Source organism: Agelaius tricolor, unplaced genomic scaffold (assembly GCF_023055355.1).
Source record: "Agelaius tricolor isolate 1412-34295 unplaced genomic scaffold, bAgeTri1.0.p SCAF_6, whole genome shotgun sequence".
Classification (NCBI taxonomy): Eukaryota; Metazoa; Chordata; class Aves; order Passeriformes; family Icteridae; genus Agelaius; species Agelaius tricolor.
In genome coordinates, this window is record NW_027269266.1 from 33,506,362 (window position 1) to 33,529,286 (window position 22,925).

The following is a 22,925-nucleotide window of genomic DNA, read 5'->3' on the forward strand; positions in this document are numbered from 1 at the left end:
GAAAGCTTTCAGCCTTAACAAGGAATTTTGGAAGCCAACATGTTGCACCACTGGTGTTGTCACACTAATATAAATACTGGACCTAATATTCTTCCTTTAATTTCATAAATTTAAATGACACTAAAAGAAAAATTTCACTAGAGAAGGGATTTTGTTCATAATAGTCACTGTTACACAGAATGTAAAATCTAATACTGATGGTACTATTTAATTCCAAGTATTGCAGTGTTGCAGCAGTATTTACAACACAGAAAAGCAAGTGTTGTGGCACTTTCATTTTCCAGTTCAAATATCTGCATGGCAAACTGGACTATTACAACTCTAAATCAGCTAATGTAACGGTAGTAAGGACACAGATCACACTGATTGTATTAAGCAGGTTTTACATAGTTGAAAGAGAACTTTTACCTTTTTAAAACTTGTTTCCTGTGTAAACAACAAAGGAGTTTATATTCCCAATGAGAAACTCTCAAGTTAAATTCCAGATATTGGTCAGTACTGTCATTAAACTAAAAAGCAATAAAAAGGCTCAGATCTTAAGGAATCAGTTTTCAGAATGGTACTTCTGCATCACAAAAGCCCCAGCATCACATCTATATGTGCCTTTGCATTATGTGAAAAATATATAATCCTGCCATTCCCAGTAATTCCATTTATTGAGTTTCCCAATAATTTCATCAACACAGAAGTTTGTATAAAATGGCAATATGAGAAATGCATAGGAGAAGGCCCTTTGACCCTGCCAAAACCAAATTTGGAATAAAGTGACATTGACACTGTGAGCTTCTTCATAAACTTCACTTTTGTTTCTTTTAACCTAAACTAGAAGCTTTAATTGCTTCATTGCTTATTTTATGGATCAAAACTTCTACAAAAGACAAATCTATGCTAATTTAAAGATGCAGGTTTCAAACCTACTTCTTTTTAAAGTATTCTTTGAGTAAGTGTCCTTTGAGATAAAACAATTTATTCCTGGTTTGGGCTCTATCTCAGTAATTGATTTAGAGTAACCTCATACAACTACAGTGAGTTTTAAGGAGTTAGATGCCTTTAAGGCAAATCTCTTATCCCATGCTTATCCAACAAGACTGCCATAACCAATCTATGAGTCTCCCAAGAGTACATTAGAATATAACTTCAATTTGCCCTTCAAACAGTTCAACATCTACTGATCTGGAATCTTTGAATTAAAACATTTTCTGAAATAGCCTGAATGCAACCTCCCCCTTCATAAAAACTCCTCTTTAGCTATCTGCTCTTCAAAACCAAATTCTGCAAAAACACTTTAATATACTCTCATTATTTTATGATCACAGTTACAAAATATCTTTTAATAGGTGTTTTGTGCTGTATCACTTGTCATCTGTCTGCTTCTAGTGCCATCTGTTCCTGGCAGAAATCAACCCTAAATACACAATCACAAATCTTGAACAAGTTTCAATTCCAACATAGTGTGCAGTAGCTTTAACAAACATTCCTTTTAAATGAAACTGGGTTTAAATATAACTCTTAAGTGTATTATTCAGTTAGTTTAGAGAGACAGGACTTTTCAACCAGGGTGATGTATAACTCCTGACTTCATGGAAAATGTCTAAGAAATTATTACAAAGTATTTCCAATTCTTTGATAGTGTCCAGTATCACAGTGTGAAGTCCCAGTGCTACTCTTGGAAATCATTAAAACAACAAATTTTAGTTACAAATTTTGCTACAGTTTTTAGAATAATCATTTCCTCCGGTGGAATAACTGTCTACTCTAACTAAATTTTTTGTTCCTGTATTTAAAAAAAAAAAAAGACACATAAATATTTGGCCTTTACATTCCAACTTTAAACTTCTTAGAAGTTTACTTTAGGTACTTGATTCCAGAAATGAGGACTAATTCTTCAGAAGTATGTTCAATCCCAACTGTGTCCTAGAAACACATAGCTAGCATGAGAAAATTACTGAATTGAAACTAGAAGACAAAGATCAAGTACTAGACTTTCAAAACTTGTAAATACATGAGAAATTAATACGGTATCCCTATCCGACATTAACTGTAACTCATCTGCTATTTCTTTGGATTTTTTCTTATATTTTTAAGTTAATTCTCAGAAATTTGCATTGCCAAAAATCAACCAATTTCCAACTAATTATGCTTGACATAATTTTTGGAAGCAGACCTCCATTTTCTCCCCCATAATTCAAAATTAAGATGCATATCCAATATAGAGAGAGAGATAATGTAACAAACACTAATGGTCTCCTGCATGCTTAAAAAATGAAGAAAGCATGACAGTAACCACAAAACCGATACATATTACATGGCTAACCACACAGTATCCTTTGAAGGCACACAATAGATACATTTTAGTTGAAATTATTAGATTTGGCATGCTGACTGCATTAATTTCTTGAACTACTTTTCATGCTCCTATTTGTATGAACACTTGTACTGCGTTTGCAAGAAACATTTTAGCAAGCCCAGTATTAAACTTTCACTAATAAGACCTTATCACTACTCTACATTTCAGGACATGTCCTCTTCATCCCAGCTGTTAGGAGGGCAGAACAAATCTAGAACTCCAAAAAATCACAAAAAAAAATAGGAGGAATTTTTGCCCTTTTGCTCATTAAGACAGAGTAACCACTGATGAGAGAGACTTCTTCTTATAGGAGAAAAGAAGTGGTTTTAGCAACAAGGATCACATCAGCCATAATCTGCCAAACCCCACTGTTGTTGCTAGGTAAGGTCTTCAGTACCAGTTTAACAGTGCATGCTCTTTACTTGTTTCTGGCTGATAATAATGAAAATGATAATAGTAACAACAACAATGATAAAAACTGGCGCACCACAGAATAAACCACAAAAGCTTTTACTCATGACTACCATTTGTGGCACTGGGAGTTTGTGGAGGCCTTAAAAAAGCTGGATAGCAGCTGCAGGTTACATTAAAAAATAAAACATACATCAGAAGAGAACTAAAATGTAGCCTGGAAAAATGTCATCACAGCACCATTTTATGACAAACCAAGAGTTTACCTGAACATAAGTCATTCTAAACACCTGTGTTCCTCAAAAGCACAGACTCACAGTTTTCTAAATTGTCACAAGGAACGATAATAAAATATAAAATCCCATTGTAAGATATTTTTAGTAAATCTACACTGACCCACAAAACAACCATGAAACACCATACTTGTAGCATGATAGAAGAAATTACTACTAGCTATATAATTGCAAGGGAGACACTAACTTTCCACTCCAAAATCTGATTTTCCAAACATCAAAATCCCTCAGCAACTGCAAATGGTCAGGTTTTGCATATGGGCACATTTCAGAAACAAGACAAAAGTTTAACTTGAGTCTGGGTGAAGAGGACAAGCAAAATGGGGGAAACCCATGCAGAGTGGCTTTAAAAACTACAGCAATGAAAAAGTCTGATCTACTCTGATTTCAATACTTGTGACATTTATAATTGGCTAAGAAATTTGGCTATAAAAACTATCAAGATATATTCACATTTCCACCATGAAAAATTAAAGAATTTAACAACACAGTGAACCTTGGTCTAGAAACCTCCTTCTCCTGGACAATAAGTTATGTGTCATGGTAAAAACCAAAGAGAGGGGAAAAAAAGTATCATTTATGCCAAATTGGAGTTTTAGAGTCTACAAAAACAATGACCAACAGACCAACTTTAATGCATTTCATAACCAAATAACTGTCTTTTCCTTTTTTGACTATTGAAACATCCCAGGCAATCAAATTTCTTTCCTAACATGAAACCTGGGGAATATTTAAATTTTTACAGGAAAAAGTCAAACATTTGAGTTTTACCTTTAGCTAGAGAAGAGCAGAATGACATAATCTCTTTGCACACCATTCCACATTGCATGCACACAAATGAGAATCCCCACCAAGAAGGAGGCAAGAAAGAATTCACATTGCATGGCTTTGCTGTACAGACATACTTGGCAGCTCCTTGTTTAGCATGATGCCTCTTGGCATTTAAAAATTTTTTGTGACTGAATTTAGGCTCAAGTTCACAGAACAGCACTAAAATCCCTGGAAGATAATTTACTTCCCGTTCAGCTAATGATTCTAGGCAAATAATAAACCTAAAACTGATAAAAATCTCTACCTTACTGAACCACTGCAAACAATTCATGCACAATATAAAAACATATAAACAAAAAGCACATTGAAGGTTTGGTTCATTTCTAAAATGCTTGAACACTAAAAGCAATCTTAATCTTAAAATTATGTTTGTACAGAAAAAACATAATTTCATATCTATAAGATAGCCCATTTGTATCTCTTTAGTATTTTTAAATCACACTGGAAAATACCTTTTATAAAAATTGTACAAAAAATATTGAGAGTCACGTGAGCAAACATCAGATGCCAAAACTACTCTTCTCTAAAAGACAATCTAGTCTTTGACTTTGGCACAGAGCAGAACAACTTGACAGGAAGAGGACAGGAGAAAATTTGCTGGCTTAACTTTTATTGAATCTCAAACTTTAATGTCTATAGAAACTCAGTGAAGTGAGATTTTAAATGTAAGTTGATACTACACTACCAAAAAAGACTGGTAAAAAAGGAACCCAAAGTTCAGAACAATTCATGTTGTTAAATAACACCATTCCAGGCATCTTTCATTAAATGACTTAACTTCAAATGCTGTCTTACATGACGAAAATCAGGTACAAAACACCATTCAAGTGTAATTGTTTGAAGCCCTGTTCCTCTTATAGGAGTGGCCCCAAAAGAAAATGAGTCACACTTAGAGCACGGAACAGCAATTAAGCTTCAAACTTCATCTAAGATTATGATTGCTGGATCTTACAGCCAGCTAATGTCTCATTCAGAACATGAGAGTAAAAAAATCTCATTTAAATATATACAGTTAAAAACCCAAACAAGTTATTTTGATGTGGTGAAGATTTTTGAAAAGTGAGATTCAGTACTTGAGCACTCCTTGTTCACACATGAGAACAGGAGTGCTTGAGGCGTTCTGGTACACATTGCATCTTTATTTGTCTCAACTAAAGAGGTCCACAGCAAGAAGACTTTTTGACTTGCTGTCAAGTATTTCAAGTATGTCAAGAAGCAGATTTTGAAACAACTAAACATCTCTGTATTTTTCCACTTCCAAGTAATTCAGCTGAAAACCATTTATCTTCAATTATTCTTTCTTGAAAGTACTGAGTCAGAGTGTTTTTTGGAAATACTCATCTTCTCATACTCTTTAACCTTGATGTTCCATGCAGATTTTGTAATATTGCTATCATAATTCTGCTGGTCAGGTTTTAGAACTTGTGTAGGGAACAAGTACAGCTTGTAAGAAAAGCTAAACCCAGGTTGTTACATGCTTCTACATTTTTACATGCTTTGTAGATATAACAATATTTTTACACAACACATAAATGTTTCTGGCTGAATTAGAAAGGCCAGGATTTCTTGTGAGCAAACTCAGGCATTCATTTGGATATTGGAAAGGATCTGAATAACTAAGCAGGTTTTGCAAGCTGCTGCTCCCTTTCACAGAAAAGTTCCAACATCAAGGACTGGTCCTATTTATCACTAATAAAGGTTACTGAATTCTTGCCCAATACATAGAATGAATAAAGAGCTATTCTGTACCCTTTGGTAAGAGCAACTTGACCTCACTGTGCAGCTGAGGCATTTTGGATGCACTTCCCTTCCTTTAATTCAGGAATATAAATAAAAGCATCTTTTAGGGCCAAGACAATTTGTTAGCATGCTAGATCCCTGCGGGGGAGAGAGCAAAAAAAATTCACTAAAATTAAAAAAAATACTCATCCATTAACCCATACAGAATTCAGAACTCTCTTATACTAAAAAAAAACCACACAAAACCCCAACCACCAAAAAAAACCAACAACCCAAAAAAAAAAAACCAACCACCACAAAATCCCCCACACCAATAACATATCATTGAAAATACCTGCCCTTGCCTTTATGCTTCACAAATGCCAGTTATATGATTTGCAAACATTTACCTGGTAGGTATGGCAGAAGAAAACCCCAGCTTTTAAACAGAATGGAGTTGCTGGTAAGAAAAATGATAAATAGTTCTGAAACTATTTTGGGGGGGAAAAAAAAGCAGCAATATGAGAAAACAATGGATTTTCCATAATGAGAGTACAGTGCTGTGGAGCACATTATGTAACCCAGCCTGTGCTCACAGAGTGGGCTGGAACAGGGGCACTGCCTCGTCTTACAGTGTCATCAGCTGTAATGTTTGAGGACACAAATAAGAAAATATGCCAAGAGTGAAATCAGTACAATACAGGCTCTGTTTATGCTCCAGTGAAAGATCACACACCACACTAGGTAAGGTATGCACATCTCCACCACAGTTTAAATCCAGCACATTACGTTCGGGCCACTGACACTTTTGTTCAGAAAAGCTGGGGTTTCTGCCCTTTTCACTGCAAAGGCAAGTGCTCAAACGACAAGCACCGATGGAAAACAGATATTTGTCCCACTAACTGCATTGTCTTGCTGACAGGAAAATATGTGCTTTTCAGGCTGTATGTTTAACGTTAGCACCTCTTCTTGGAGCAAGCCAAAACATTTTCCTAGTGTGTGTTAAGCTTCATGAAGTAAGGTCATGTAGTTGGAATATGCAAAGCCCTCCTTTTAAGAGACCTTTGCACCGTTCTGAACTCCAAACAGCATACAACACAATCTATGCTAATTCAAAGGCTAATTGTTAGGCAAGAAAAATCCTGCAGAACACATCTATTCTGAAAAACACAAGTAAAATGAGAGCAAAAAAAGTTCCACCCAACAATGGAAAATGAGAAGTGCCTACACTGATCACAGAATAAACCCAACACAAAGCCTCTGACAGTGAGGATAAGAACTCATCTAAACCTGCTGGTTATCTTAGGATCAAAGTATCTTATGTGCACTGTTTCTTAGGCTAAGTGGACACAGGAAAAGCTTAGAAGATAACTGTCATTATAGGAAAAGCTTGCAACAACTAAGGCAAGATATGAGCACTCCTTTGAGACAGCAAGTCAGCATCATGTAATTTATTTATAAGTTACCATAATTACATATATACATATGTATATAACTAGTATTTAACACAAATTCAAACAGAAATTAAATTAATGATCAGGAAGGATGATAATAATAATAATGCAGGACTTCAAAAGATTGGAAAGAGAACAGAATTCCACTGGTTTTGGAAACAGAGAGGTACAGGCTGATATCATAGGCCTGAGAAAATACCCCCTCCAACTTCATAATCAAGACATTGTATCTGAAATTTTGGAGCATGCTCTTCAGCAAGAAGTCATTGTAAAGGACCTTCAGTTCCTTTGTCCTGATACCTGACACCAGTATGAGCTTTTTCAGGTCCTACTGACAATAGACAAGAGTCCTCCTCCTTGGGTATTTATGGGACAGCTCTCCCTACATCATGTAGCAAACAAATGAGAAACACTTTCTTTTCACTGTTTTGGATGTGTATCCATCCTTTATTAAAGAAAATTTAAGGACCTTAAAAGATGAGTCTACCTCATGTAGAGCTTGTGTACAAGGGCCAAACTGGACAAAGGAAATTATGTTTACTGATTGGATACCCCACAGTAAGATAGCTTCAACAACTTGCATAGTGGAGAAAATTGTCTTGCTCAAAGGGATGCTACATATGCATAAAGGGTTTTCATCCAGAAAATGACTACAAATAATCAGTAAATTCAAATCCTATCTTGCTTTTCCCAGCAATGCCCTCTTTAAGGGCTGTGTCTATGTTGGAAGCTAATGCACATTAAGACTTTTTTCTTCTCTCTGCTCTTTCAGTGGGGATGTTCTGTTCTAAAATACCAATTCTTTGCATGTCAGGCACAGCAACTGCCAGGAATAACTCCAGTAAGCTCTAACTATTCAAGACCTTGCCTCCAGCTTGTTTTGTAAAAGCAGCAAAAAATGCATAACTTCAACTCTGCTTTGAAGGTTGCAATCTTAAGCAATAATCACTAAAAGTAAAAAGGCAAATTAGACATGATCTACCAAATCATCATCACTAAGAATCATATAGGAGACTCAAACACAAAACCCTTGAAACTTTAAAAACTCTTCAAACTTTTAAATTTGAAGTAGTTATTCAAGGCTCTCTACACCAATGAGAATTTTTCAATGTTAAAGAAATCACAGTGACTGAAACAAAAGCTGTCTGTCAAATTCCCAATTACTGCAGAAGAAATTCAGTGTTTGGCCAATACTGTAAAGCACTGCCATGCAGACATCCAGGCTTGTTTGCCCAGTTTAGCAAGCAGTAAATCCACATTAGCATAGTACTGGGCAAGCTTACTAGGCCTGATGAGAAGGAGGAGATGTTTGCCTGAGTAGCACACTAATATTAACTCATACTGAAGTCTCTAAAGAATAATTCTCATTTCCTGTTAAGGCAGCAGCATGCCATGTAAGCACAGTGTACTTCTCAGTTCTACCCTTTGCAATGTAACTTCTCAAGAGCCACTGCCCATATGACATATGGGCACAGCACCAGCTGTACTGAGTACCAATTCACTGATGTTGGTCAGATTATCCTGTAACTCTGCTCAAGGTTTGTTTGTACCACTCTAATATGAGTAATAACTTGATCCAGCTGAAAATCTCATTTGCAGAGGCTAAAGACAGTGCTATCAACACAAAGCATAAAACTTACTCTTCTCTGGACTAGCAAATTTCTCTCATTAAACTTTTCAATTCTGAAGGAAAATGCCTAATTATACAGATTTGTATTTAATATATCTTGAATCTATTTCTATGCCAGAAGAGGAACTCAACACCATTTGGACAGACTTTATATTGAGGCTGAAAAACATGATTCACTCTAAAACACTACAGAGGAACTAAGATATCTGATTAATCATTACAGATGACATGCTTGAAAAACATCCTACACTAATGAACAGGAAATGCTCAACTTTAAAGCTAAGTTACAGTAAATAGCTTCTGTGTGAAGAATTTAAATAATTTTTGAGTAGCTGATGGATACTGTTTACAATATACAACTGGCAGCAAGTTTCCACTACATCTGGAAGAATTAGTCTCCAAAGTTCTCCATTTCTGGACTCAGTCAGGCTCAGATCAATGGATCAAACAACCTAATACTGAATCCTTTAGAAGTAGAAACAGCTTTTACATAGAAAGAGCTTCCCTACATTTCCTGCAGTGAAGTTTCTTCTTATCTCTTCAGGCATAAGACATGAATATTCATGTATTTAACAAGGTACTTAATTCTTTACCAAAATAACTCCTGGACATTCCTGCATGGTAGTGCTGCACCCCATTTCCTCCTTTACAAACACCTCACTAAAAATTGATCAGGCTTAGTGACAAGGTGTTTCACAAGCTTTGTCTCTTGTTAATACAATACCACACACTTTGGCCTGTGCTATTCACAAATTGTTCTTCTAAAACCAAATTCCTGGACTTTCGTACATGCAAGATACTTCAGCTCCACATTAAAAGCTGATGCATAGATGCAAGCTCTGAGCAGGCTGCTCCTGTTTGTTCAAGATCACAAATGCTCCCCTCAAAACCAGAATTCTTCACAGAATCTTCATTCAGATGTGAAGAAATTTCAATTAACTGAACACATTATAAAGTAAGAGTCTCATATGACTCATCATTTCATCAGGCTGGTCACACAGGAAATGGGGGGTCCTGATTGTGGTAAAAACACTTAGAAAGTTTAGTACAGAGAATATCTAGAAGCAGAAAGCAATACAGTGCTCTGAGAGTAATGTACATTGCACATTGCACAAAAATCCAAACACAGGTTTAAGCAGAAAGAAACATCTTGCTCCCATTAGGAAGCTGTACTTTGTTAGAAGCATGTGGGCAAACAAATAGAGAAGATAAGAACTAGCATCAGTCTCTGGGGTTATACACTATAGTTTTCTCACCCATACATTCAAAAATATATTTACATATACTTTGCCCAAAATGAAAACATACCAAATTAAAGCCATTAACCATTATAATGTCTCTATCTAATTACAAAAGCTCTCACTTCTTACTAGAGATCAGTTCTTAGTAAGAGATAGGTATCATTATTGTTATTTAAATGGGTAATAAAAATTCTTCTATTAGAAATTAGCAGTAGAAGGGTCTGAAGGCACACACAGCTTGTTTTGTGTTTTACATGCCCCCTGAGTTCACCTGTGCTTTGTGAAGTCTCACAGCCCCTCACTTGCCCAATATGAGATTTCTTGGTCCCTGCTGCAGCACCTGAAACTGGGTTCCAGGCAGAGGCTGCCAGGCAGCAGCTGCTGCCCTGAGTTTCTCAGCAGTGCATTTTACTGCAGGAATTCTCTTTATTAGTGTTTGTTTATACAGGAATGTTTTATTTCCTCTCCAGCCTCCTGCAGATATTTCAGAGGCCTGTTCTCACTGTCATTTCATTATATGCCTTCTGTTGTTAACATTAGGCAAGTGACCATTTAAAAAAAAAATAAGCTCATATTTTATCTATAACTTGAATGCATTTACATTCAGGCATACACATGTATATGTTCCTTCAATATACAGTTCTTATTTGCAGGAAAACTGAGGAGGAATTACTGCTGCTCTAAGTTACAACATCTCCTATCTTCTCATCATATTAAGAAGTCTTTCAAACTCACAAATACCTTTAATTTTATCCCCCAAATCTGCTACACTCTAAATTGAAGCCAAAAGCATGTTACAAAGAATGTTCAACCAAGCAGAAACCTTTCTAGTGGAGAAAGAAAGGGCTTCAAGGTTGAACAGATTTTTAAATAGGTAAGTGATATGGGAAATTAGCAATCAATTTTAAAACAATTTTTCCTCTAGATTTGATGACTATAATGTGAAGATATAAATATTAGGATACACAGCAGCTATTAAAAAACACATTACAAAAATAGGAAACTAAATTTGTTCTTATTCTAATGATCTCTGAGGAAAAAAATTGTTCTCAATATAGCAGAAAACATGCAAATTTTTTAATGCATTTTATTACTACCTCAAAAGTTACTATTTTCACTAAATACTTCTTTGCTATGATTAGAGACTCAAGATATTATAACATTTTGGAGAGAAGGCATTAAATTCAAGTTTTATTTTAATAGGTCTAAACTGCATCCCTCCAAAATACTACAGCAGTTACACTTTCACAAAGTCAGTCTAGATGGTTCAAGTCACAATAATTACAGTGTCCAAGTTACAATAACTACAGTGTCTCTATTAAAAGCTTGCCTGCCTTTGGAAATTAGCAAAAGATCCAGTAAAAAAAACAGTGACTGACAGTTTTAGAGAACAAAAATGCATAACTGATTGAAACCCCTAAGCAATGTCAACAACTAAGAAACCAAAAGTGTAAAAACTGACCTATTAAAATAGGAACTAAAAGTAAATAAATTGTGCTCTTCAGAATATTTTACAATTTTCTGGGCATCTTTTTAATTCCTCCCTAGCATTCAAATGAGCAAACCAGACATTATGTCTGTCCTGCCAAGGAATACAGTAAGATGCTGTCCACAGTAACAAATACTTTAGTGCAAGTTTTTGTTGCCAACTCCAGTTGCCAGTGAAAAAGTCCTTCCTGTAAATCATCTGATTTGCCTGCAGGAACCTGACAAAATAGTTACCAACACTGGGTGTGAGGCATGTCTGGAACAAATAGACTGGCTAGCAAACCCATCATCTCACCTCTTCAGAAACACAACTTGAAGAGTTAAAAAACTCTTCACAGTTCCTGCTTAGCTATTGCTACAATACACTCATTTTTAACCACTATTTACTCTCTCCAGTTTAGGTCCAAAAACCAGAGGGTAGGTTTGCTGTGACTGCCAGAAGCTTTTTCCAGAACCAAGAGGTGCTGCAGCTGAACTGGTCTGGAAAATTATTTCCCTGCAAACATACTCTGAGTGCCCCAAATCACAAACCACTATGAACTCCTTTTCCTGATCAATAGTGTCAGCATTCCTGAAGTGGAAAGGAGGACTGCTAGGACATGCCTCTCTTCCCATTGCTTTTATCTGGCCCATACAAATCTCTGCAAAACGGTCAAGGTCTTCTCCCCTTTTCTCAAAACAATTTCCACTCCCTGTTAAAAATAGCATCTCTGAGTCTTGCTCTCACCAAAAGCACAGAAACATGGTGCTGTACATCAACCACCACTGTTTAAAGAGCATCACATATTAACCTGCTTTGAGAACTTCTTCCACTTGTCCCAACCAGCAAATTCTTAAACTAACAGGGACTTTAAGTTCAAAGGCACTGATAACAAAAGGCATAGCTCAACCACTTTATGCATATCATTTAATGCAGCAAAGTTTCTAGAAGCACAGATAAGTCAAACTCAAGTGAATTTACATTTGTAGTCTGCATGTATACTTTTTATGAAAAACAAACAAATGAGAAAATCCACATTAGTAATTGGTAAAATAATTGGCTACAGAAAGATTGGGAACACAAAGATAAGAAAATACCTAATGATTAATTTTACCTCATTACCAATTATGACTTCTCATTCCTTTGTTTTCAAGCAAGTCCATAATATTTACTCATGTAGGGTTCTTTACACTGAGAAATACTTCAATGTAATTGCTGAATTAGAGAGCAACTACAATTTTGCACAGAACAACATATATTAGAATTCTTTTACTGTATGAAATAGGCACAGGATTCATTTGCATGATCAGAACATCAAACTTTATTAGATCTTGTAGAATGTTCCATACTACAGCCATGTAATTCAGGCTTTTCTGTTCTACACTGCACTCTCAAGTGTACAGAAAAACTCCTGTTACTCCAGTAGTCCAAACAACAAGTATAAAGATGAAGCCAGGTGACCATACATCCATTTCCTATTTTTTCTATTTAACCTCTTTTAGGGCTTTGCTGACTATAACCATAATCTCAAAGAATCTTTCTTGCTATTTAAAGTGTACTGAAACTTTCATTATTCATTATTAAATTACTCAAATGATATATTTGAGACCCCCAATAATCTAATTCTCCCAGTACCCAGACCTGATGCTGTATAACAAATCCTAGACTTGTCACTAGACGGAAAAGCCAACTTTCTTCTTCTTTCACTATATACAGTGACCTGCAGAGTAGGATAACCTAATGCTGTGTCTTGTCCAACATCCAGCAGCATTCTCCTACTATACAAAAAACACAAAGAAGAAGTTATGCAAACCCACATTTGGCAGGACTGGGAATGAAGCCCACATCTCGACTGCAACAGCTATCCATGGAGGCACCCTACCACCAGTCAGACAGAATTTTAGCCATCTTGTTTGTACCCAGCACTTTGGTGCTACAGGATCATAGCCCTTGTCAGTCCCACCAACTAAACTTGGGATTTACGGGTAACCTTTCATTGCTATCTAATATAGGTGTGGGTTAGGGAGTGCAGACAAAAGATCATTTGGTTCCATGGTTTTGTTTTGTTTTTCCCATCTTCCCAAAATAGCAGCACAGGTGAATTTTTACTTTGTGGTTACTTACTATACAAAAAAGACATTAAATTAAGAGTCATGCTGGATCAATAATTCAGAATAGAAACCATACAGAGAACCCCGATTGCTACAGGGTGACAATGGCTGTAATGGTACAGTATGAGGAATTTCACTTCCCATTATTTCATTTTATATTGGGAAAAAACCACCAACTCACACATATAGCAGTTTTAGAACATTTCATAGTTTAAAATCTATTTTAATCTCACAAAGCACAATACAAAGTAAGATCCAGGTACTTAATTTTTAAGTAACTTATCACATATGTCAACATTACTATTTTATATAGCAACAGTGAGCACTTTTGAGCTCATTGTGAGAGATCTCTGTGATTTTGGGAATTCTCTAAAAAAAAAAAGCTTGTTTGGCTTTAGTATGAGAAGAGCAAGGGACACACTGACACCAGTTCCAGAGAGGATCAGATGTTTGTCCCCTCAGCTATGATCAAGTGCAATGGGGTTATAAAAAATGCATCTTGGGTTACCTGAAGTATCAGTTTTCATGGCAAGAATTACTACCCTAATAGGTCTAGGAGGAGGAAAAATTGTTCTGATTTTGAACAATCGCTTCAGTAGTCAGATTTGCAACCTTTAAATAATTTTTGACACTGAGCTGGTATTCCCTTGAGAGAATTACATACTTAACTAATAGCTGAGATGAAATATTCCATTTTCATGATCTTTTAAGCTAAATGTGCATCATACAAGTTTTGATTTCAAACAGAAATGGCTGAGTTTACAACAGTAACAGATCTCCAAATCCTAAAAAAAAGTTCTGAACCAATACTAATTTATAAATGCAATGCTGGAATCATTCAGTTAGCTAAAACAAATTGCTGAAAAGTAGAATTCAAACCAGCCACGCTAATCTAATCAGCAAGGGCAGGAAACGTTGAGGATCTCCATTAACTAACAGATATTAAATGTGTCCATTATCATGCAAGATTTTCCTTTCTGTCAAGTCTCAAAAGCTCAAGATGGTACCAAGAAATAATAATAACTTTTTCAACAAACACACACAGCATAGCAGAAGCCATGCTTGTAACAGAATCTCTATGCTGTTAGACATATGTGATGGATGTGATTTAAGCCTGATTTATGAAACAGGCAGCTACAGTTACTCAAGCTTTCTTGGGAAAAGATGAGTGAGAAGCAACCCCATCCCATCTGGTTTGGTTTTTTTTTTCCATTAACTGGAGCCTCAGGAAAGTACACTTTCCAAACAATTTATTTGAACAAAGTTCCTATAAATCAGTTTTGTCTATAAAGAGCTGCACATTTCCAGCTTGCAGGGAGGGTAAGCCTTGTTGAACCCCAGTTAAGTAGCTAGGGATACACTCAATTTGTCCTTTCTTCACAAAAGATTACAAGAGCAGATGGAATACAATACATACTTCCTAAATCTAAACTGAGCCTGTGATTCAGGATGCTGGTGTGGCATGAACAGAAAGCAATCTTCTTCCTGAAAAAAGCCCATTTGCTATTTGTACATCATCTTACAGTCACAGCGACAACTCACAATCTGTAAGACTTCGTAAAACCAAGAAGGTAAATTAAGCTGGATGAAACAGAAGGAAAAAATACCCACATTTCATCATAAAAAAACCTTCCTAGATGAATGTCACTGTCACAACAAAGATGTACAACAGCCCTATCTTCAGTTCACTTTTGGGCAAAATTAACTCATAGAACGCTGCTGGGTCTCCAGTTACAGAGTCAGGCCCATGCACGGGGGAAGGGAGCATGGGAGGAATCTCAACTATTAGAATACAAACTGCAAAATAATTAGTTACTCTTGAGAGGGGGAAATGACTCTGCAGAGGCATTGAAGGGAGTGACTCTGGAATTCAAATAACTGTACTGAAATATTTGGATAGCAAAGTGGAAAAAAATCCAGTATATACACTGGTCTAATACAATCCACAGTGGTCAAAACAGTTTATCTCGATCCTTCTCTTTTTTAGGAACAAAAACAACTACCTCATTTTCTTCTCTTTTTCCCTCCTTCTGTCCACACCAATTTGTAACACATAACTCAGGGATCAACTCTGGATCTAGGCTATGTAGAGATATATTACCCCCAGCCAAGGATGTTTTCAACAAAAAAACCCAAGGAAAGGAACAAAATGCACACAGACAAACAGAAAAATGTATTAAGCAGTCTACTTCATTGGCTACCAGACAATGGGAGAATTTACTTGCTCCATTAGTCCCAACAAACAGCATTTAAGGGATAAATGTAAATTTAATATTAAATACTGTAGCAGGACTAGGAGTGCCATGATAAGCACCTCCCTGTGCTGAAGAAGGTGGTTGTGAAAAAATGGCATCTTTGTCCTGCGTGAACTCTAACCACACCTTAGGTGTTACTAGGCTAACACCTAGTGCACACAAGTTCTATTTAAGAGAGATACAACCACAGAAAGGAATTAAAATTAAAAAAATTAGGACATAAAACACAGGAACCTCCAGATTTTGACTATTCTTCCTACAACAGAAGTACCTTGCAATCTGAAGTAATTCTCTTCAGCAAAAGACAGCAAAAAATATGAGCTTTCCTATTTATCAGTTGACTTCCTATCTTCCAATCTATTTGCAAGTGTTTGACAGAACTTGAGGAAGAACAAAAACCAATACCAAACCACTCCCACATACATACTGAAATACTGCAGAGGCTTTGGTAATATATAGTTTAAAAAAGCAGAAAGATAGTAAACCTAACTTTGTTTACAAGCTCTCTAGCTATGAATGCTAAACGTGACTTTAACACATGAATGAATACAAAGTAACAACAATAATTATCTTCCAGAAATAAAAATGGCAACGGGACCAGAGCATATAGATGCAGACATGGGAAAGATACAAAACTAATGCTCTCATAACTAAAAAGAATATTAAGTCTTTTGGCATAATCCATCATACAATCTTGCTTAAGGACATACAAAACTCCTGAAAGAGGATAAAAAGTCCAACCTTATCAAACAAAATGTCAGATTTGACAAAAATTTCTTTATATAGGGTCCTACTCAAGCTCTTCAAGACAACAGGAGGGCTCCCTTACACTGGGACTTTTCACACAGCATTTCTCAGCTGTAAATTATGTAGAATGCTTTTAAATGTCAAAAGAGACATACCAAACTAATATTTACTTTTGGTTTACATCTCCCTTGAAGAAAGTGTAAACAATCATTATGGTCTTAAATGGGCCCCTAGGTAGCAGCTACATCTTAGCCTTTGCCCTTTAGCATCACTCTTGCTCTGAGGCATTTGGAGGAGAAACAGCCATACACATTCCTATGGCATAAGCCCTAAATGGTCTTTGTCAGTTTGCTGTAATAATCAAAGCAATTTCTAATCCATGTAAAGAGTTTATGCTATATTATCTTTCACAGTGTCAAACACACATATTAGAATTTTAATAGAAATACAGTAACTGCATGCTGTTCAAATCTTGAATATCACCCAGTGGAACAAACTTAGTACCATTTCAGTATAATTTTTATGTCTGCAATGCCTGAGTCTGCAGCACTGCAAAAATAAAAATCCTGTTTCTCATTCTTACTAATACAATCATTAGGCTTCCCTTTTTAAAATCCACTATTAAATGTACCTACTGAAACCCCAGACTATGTTCTTATAATTGTCTCATGTATACTATATGCTATATTAAATTTAAAAACAATTCAAGTCTGCATAGCATCACACTCAACCAGTCTAGCTTTCTGTAAATTAGTCTGATGCAACTGTATAAACAAACTTTGCAGTTACCCAAGCACTGCAGAACTAACATTTACAAGGAATATAAAATTAGGTCTTTACTATTCACACAAATTTGCAAAGCTATACATCTGATTCCCGGTATTAAGTGTATGTATAGGCATTACTTAGACTAGAATATAAAATGTACAGCTCAAGAATTAGCAAAGTTTTCAAGAGATTAGTACAGCAGAAAGATGTAACAAACAAAATTAAAATACATTCAAAATTATAATATATTCAAAGATAGCTATATTTGATTTTACCTGAAAATTAACATCTTCTTTCTTAAATATTAGTGCTCGAACTTCATCAGGATCTCCATTAAATATAGCTTGAACCAATGGTGGCTAAAATGAAGAAAAAACACATCTTAAAATAAAACTCCATATTAGGTTTTAGTGATATACATACAGTTTTTTTTGAAACATAACAGAAACCCAAGGTAATGACAAAATACCCCATTCCAAGCAGTAAAACAAAGAAACCAGCACCAGTATTTAGAATCAAAGAAATTGCAAGTTTTAAAAACCTCAAACACACAGACATCCTCTAAGTCAATTAAATATATATGTGAAAGAAAAAAAAAGGAGCTGAGAAGACTAGCTTATAACAGCTGAAAAGAGAACGCCTTAGAACAAAATTAGGGTTGTCATTACATGCTGCAAATTCTATGCAGTATAAGCAAACAATCCCCTTTTACATTAGCAAGTGACTCAAGTTACTGGAAGTCTTTCACCTGTTTAGACAGAGTGGGAAAGCAAAGTGCATCAGATAAGTATGGTAACAAATTCACACTCACACACATCTATTACTAAATATAGCACGATTTCTTAGTAAGTAAGAAAAGCTGCTGAGGTATGCTAGCAAGATTTAAGTCAGTCACTAGACAGAATAAAATGATTTAAAGAAATAAAAGCACAGCCCCCTATGCTGATCATTTTCAGAAAGTGCTAACTTGAATCTAACAGTTATACCAAGATTGTGACTTATGGTAATTTTTATCTTAGCTTAGAATTGCTCTTGTTTGATATAACTATATACTCTATTAGTTCTCAAAATAAACACAGCATATGATTATAATACAATGATCACATCAGCTTCTAAAGTGGTACTGCATAAATGTACTATTGAAGAGTGAGAAGTGGAGCAGGGAAAGCCATTTACTTCAAATACACTTCCCCAAGCCTTCTAAAACCCCATTGCTATTACACAAGATATCAAGACCTGTTCTTGCTGCACCATAAATAAGGTTACATGAAATAGAAAGGACCCTTGCAAGCATAAATTCTACCACTAAGTTTCAGCTTTTTCCATCTTTATTACATGCAGATTTTATCACCTTGTCTTGTTTCAACATTGCACATATTCATCCTTATCTTAGGAATCTAGCTATCGGTATCTGAGACAGCATTATAAGCAGGAAATATGCCAACAAACAACATGCCTTACCAGCATGTTTCCAGAGGGCGATGGATGTACAGATACATTTTCCTGAGGTAAATTGGAAATAAATGTGGGAGAATCATCTTCTTCCTCCTCCTCCAAAACAACAATACAGACTCGACTCATTCGATCCGTTTGAGGAAGCAAAAGCAAACAAGAAAATGCCAGCAATGGTATTTTTGGAAGCAGACTGCAGGTATCACAATAGTGACCATAGAGGAAACACTTTCACCTGTTTCACAGGCCCTCACCAACTTGTGAGTGCTACTGCTGGTGTCTTAGCATCTAGAAAGGGACATTCCAATCCCCCCCCACGCTTCATTTTCCAGACTTAAACACCATGAGATGTTCAAGACACTGCTGAAAAAAAAGTTGTTCTTTATAAAATAAAAAGTCCCTAAGCATCGAATCCACAATAACAAAACCGTGGAACAGCTGATAAAAATATCCCAAGATCCAATTCCATTCGAACAGCACTCACTGTCGCACACAGCTGTCCTTTCAGAAGCAAATTTGTCTTTGTTAATGTCACAACTTCCACAGCGTCCTTCTACCCCCACAGTGAAGTCATTGTTGCAGAAGACACGACTCCGTCCTGCAGAGGACGGAACAAGGAACAATTGCCCCGAGAGAGACGGCCGCAGCTATTCCCACTCCTGCAAGGTCAGTTTAAATCAACCCTCACAGGCTTTCTGGTGACTGAAAATAAACGTGCCTCCCGATCATCCTGCCATTCTACAGCTTCCTTTCTCAATGTCAAAAACAGTCCGGACAGAAAAACACATCTCGGTTCAGCAGTTATTCAGGACCTGCTCGGAGGAAAAGAATTCTTTCCCATGCAAGAAAATAGCTGCAACGTGCAGCAGGGCTGCAGCACATTTACATGCAATGAGTCAGACCACAGGGACAATGAACTCCTTGAATAGTATTGACGGCTGAATCCAGCAAAAGCAGCGCAGCCGGTGCTACTCCGTCAGGGACACGAGCAATGCGGAGCGTTCATTTCTCCTTCAGCAGGCAGTAGCTGTGGCTTCTCCATCAGGGAATGCGTAAGGCAGAAATACTGTCGAGGAGGAATGCTTCAGCAAAACAAGCTAGCTACTGCACACAAAAGCTCAAATTACTGCCTTAGAAGACTTCTGAAAAAGCAGTTCATCACTCAAGTGTTTCTTTTGATCACCATGTGAATGCAGTTCCCATGATAGTCTTCATTCAGATTGAGGGGGAGGAAAAAAAGGAAAAAAAAAATCAGACTCTGTACATCTTCTCTGAGCCAACTTCTTTATCCGAACATCTGTCACTGCGCCAACCTGATTCTCCTCTTCAGTTGGAGCTTCTGCTTATCAGTTTTTTTCCTTGACAAATTAAATTATACAATCAGCAGATAGCCGTGTACAGCTCACAGCCCAGCTCGGCGGTCCGGGTCGGCAGGAGCGGCGCAGCGAGCAGCGGCACGGCAGCGCTGCCCTGAGCAGCAGCCCGGCGAGCAGCGCTGCAGCCTGTCCGGGTGCAATGCCTGGTAATGCTCACATGTCACTTACCGGAGCGCCCGGCCACCGCTCCCAGGGCAACTTCCTCTGGCACCAGAAAAAACCCGCCTTTTGCTTTTTTTGGGGGCAGTCTTTGCAGCCTGCGCCAGTTCGGTGACTAACGCAGCTGAAAACGTAAAAATTCTATAACTGAAGAAAGAGCGACTGTTTAATATTTTCCACTAAAAGCCGCAAAGCAATGTGGTGTACTGGCTCTGCTGACTAACTACACTTCAGGCAGTAAACAATTCCAGCACTTTAACTGCTTTCATATGGCACTGGTCAAGCAGCAAAACAGTCCTCATTTAACTCACTAAAGACAACAAATGCCCCACACAAATCCTCTGAAAATTAAATGAAAAGTAAAATCTTAAAGCAATAGGCTGATTATTAAAAAGCCAGTTACTAGCAACCAAAGCTGTGGGTTTTTGCAATTAGTACAAACAAACACAACCTCAGCTTGAAAAAAAAAATTACATTAAGTATAATTTAAATATAATATTATTAAAATATACCATAATAATTAAGTATAATATGAAGCCCTACAACTTGCTGAATAAATACTTCAGCTTGAATCTGCCTAAATGGTGCTGGCTCGTGGGTGTATTATGTAAATGGCTTCTGTCAAAAGTTGCTGGATAAGCTTCAGTGCTACAGGAACAGAGGGAGGGTTTTTGCTCCTGCTGTGCAGCATGAAGGCAATTCTGATGTCCTTCAGTGGCTGCTAAGAGCAGAATTTGTCAAAGGTGAGCAAGTTTATAGCTCTTCAACAAAGTATTTGCACTCAGGTTTCACACAGGAATCCAGAGAGAAAGACAGGTTTAAATGGTGTGTAAGTGGTTTGGATATAAATAGACATACTGAATTCTCACCTTTGGGGGCCATGGAGAGGAAAAGCTTACGTGAACTCTTTTGCAAAAATGCCTACAGTAGCTTGATTATAACACAATGAATTGCTTAAACACCTCCCTTTCCCCCGACACTTTATGCAGGTGAAACTTATTCTAAGTGCAAAAGAGTATCTTGGTCAAGGGCTCCCTGACCTCTAGAGTCCGTGCCTGGCAGAATATAGATCCAGATTCTGATTCATCTTGAAACTTCAGATTAAAATTTCTCAAAACTAACAAATAACTTTATAAATAAATTCTGTTCATTACATAGAGTCTAGTTGTTTTGAAATCTCATACTTTTAGTCTTAATTACAAAAAAAGCAATGATTTGTACGCCACACTGCTTTGTTCAGGCATTTCACCCATTTATTAAAAAGCAACAACACAGATTCACCTGAGTACATATGACAGCTCATGTTCTTCTTGGCCACAGCAGAACTAGTTCTAATAAACTATGGACATCCTCAAAGCTCAGCTACTGCAACACCCTACTGTCTGCTATGGAACAAAACAACCACAACATAGAAAATAGCTTGCTTTCTATTTGTGAAAAATGCCCCAAGGAACAGACACTTTAGCTTTTTGCATAACTAAACGTGCATTTTTAAAAAATTAAAACTCAGATTTTATGTGTAAAAGCAAAATACTGGCAAAATGCATACTCAAGCTTCATATGATACACACACACTTGCTAGATAATGGTTTTCCAGCTAAGCCCATATGTTCAGTGTAAGTGAACACTTTTCAGTAGTCAGTACATTTATGCAGAAAGCAAATGCCAAGGGTTCCATATGTTTTCTTTGGAATTACCAACTGGACACATTGCTAGGTAGAGATAATGCCTAACTTAGTTCAAATTATCTGAATGTGGTCCATTTTTTACCTTTGTAATTAATACTTCAAAGTCAGCTAGAAATTCAATAGTTACCTTAGAAAGTATGCTTTCACACTCAGTTAATTGTGAACATTCAGAACATTTCAATTTACTCTGATAATTATTCTAGTGATCTTAGATAAAATACAATTAATATAAACTATTTCCAAAAGCAAGTTAACATATATCTCACCTAACATTGCATGTTTTTGAATTCTAACATTACAACAGAGAGTTAAATGCCAGTACATGACAGTTTGCATTAGAAAGAGAACCAACACAACTGAGTCAATATTATATTGATTTCTATAGCAATCTAAACCATGTAAGTAAGCAAAAACACCATGCTCATGATAGGACTGCGTGTGTGCAATTGCTTCCATAACCAAAGCAAAACCCAGTTCTGGATATTTAATTTTTGCTCACAATTAACTGGCATTTTGCCCTTACATCCCCTTCAACCAAAAGCTGTGCCTTCACCTCAATGCAAACAGCATCTCTAACGACCTCTTCTTTCAACTTCAAAAAACCATCCAAAGTATCTTCTGGTGTGCAAAATGCAGTTTCTGATGTTACCTAAGAGCTCTTCTAAAAACCAAAACCTGTTTAGAATTCTACTGTGAGAAACCAAACTAAGGCTTCAATTTTTCAGCAGCTTATCTAGACTAACAACTTTCTGTGTAGAAGAGCTAATAGCAACAGAGAATGAAAGCAGAGTAAATTCAAGATGATTAATTTAAGCTTCTGTTCCTCAAACTAATTTAGGAATCATAACAGAACTTTGCGAAGGTATAAAGAACATTGCATCTCAAACAGTTTGTATTAATAAAACTTGAAATAACTGAAGACAGCAGGTCATCATCATCCATCTTCTCCAAATGTCATCTATTTCCATACAAAAG

General features: G+C 36.5%; 1 protein-coding gene across 6 annotated transcripts in view; it reads right to left on the minus strand.

The window, feature by feature from the left end:
* The window catches only part of ANKRD28 (ankyrin repeat domain 28), a 119,951-nt gene that overhangs the window by 54,920 nt on the left and 42,106 nt on the right, over positions 1–22,925 (minus strand). For 2 of the 6 annotated variants that reach the window (XR_011679555.1, XR_011679556.1), the window contains exons 1-2: positions 18,737–20,487; positions 17,551–17,634 (exon numbers count right to left, since the gene is read on the minus strand). Coding sequence is in view for 4 of the 6 variants with exons in the window: in XM_071429272.1 (XP_071285373.1) it covers positions 17,551–17,634; positions 18,737–18,856 (204 nt within the window). In the remaining 2 variants the exon portion in view is untranslated. Of the gene's footprint in view, positions 1–17,550; positions 17,635–18,736; positions 20,492–22,925 lie in introns of those variants that run through there. The other 4 variants (XM_071429276.1, XM_071429274.1, XM_071429272.1 and 1 more) reach the window with 3 other exon arrangements.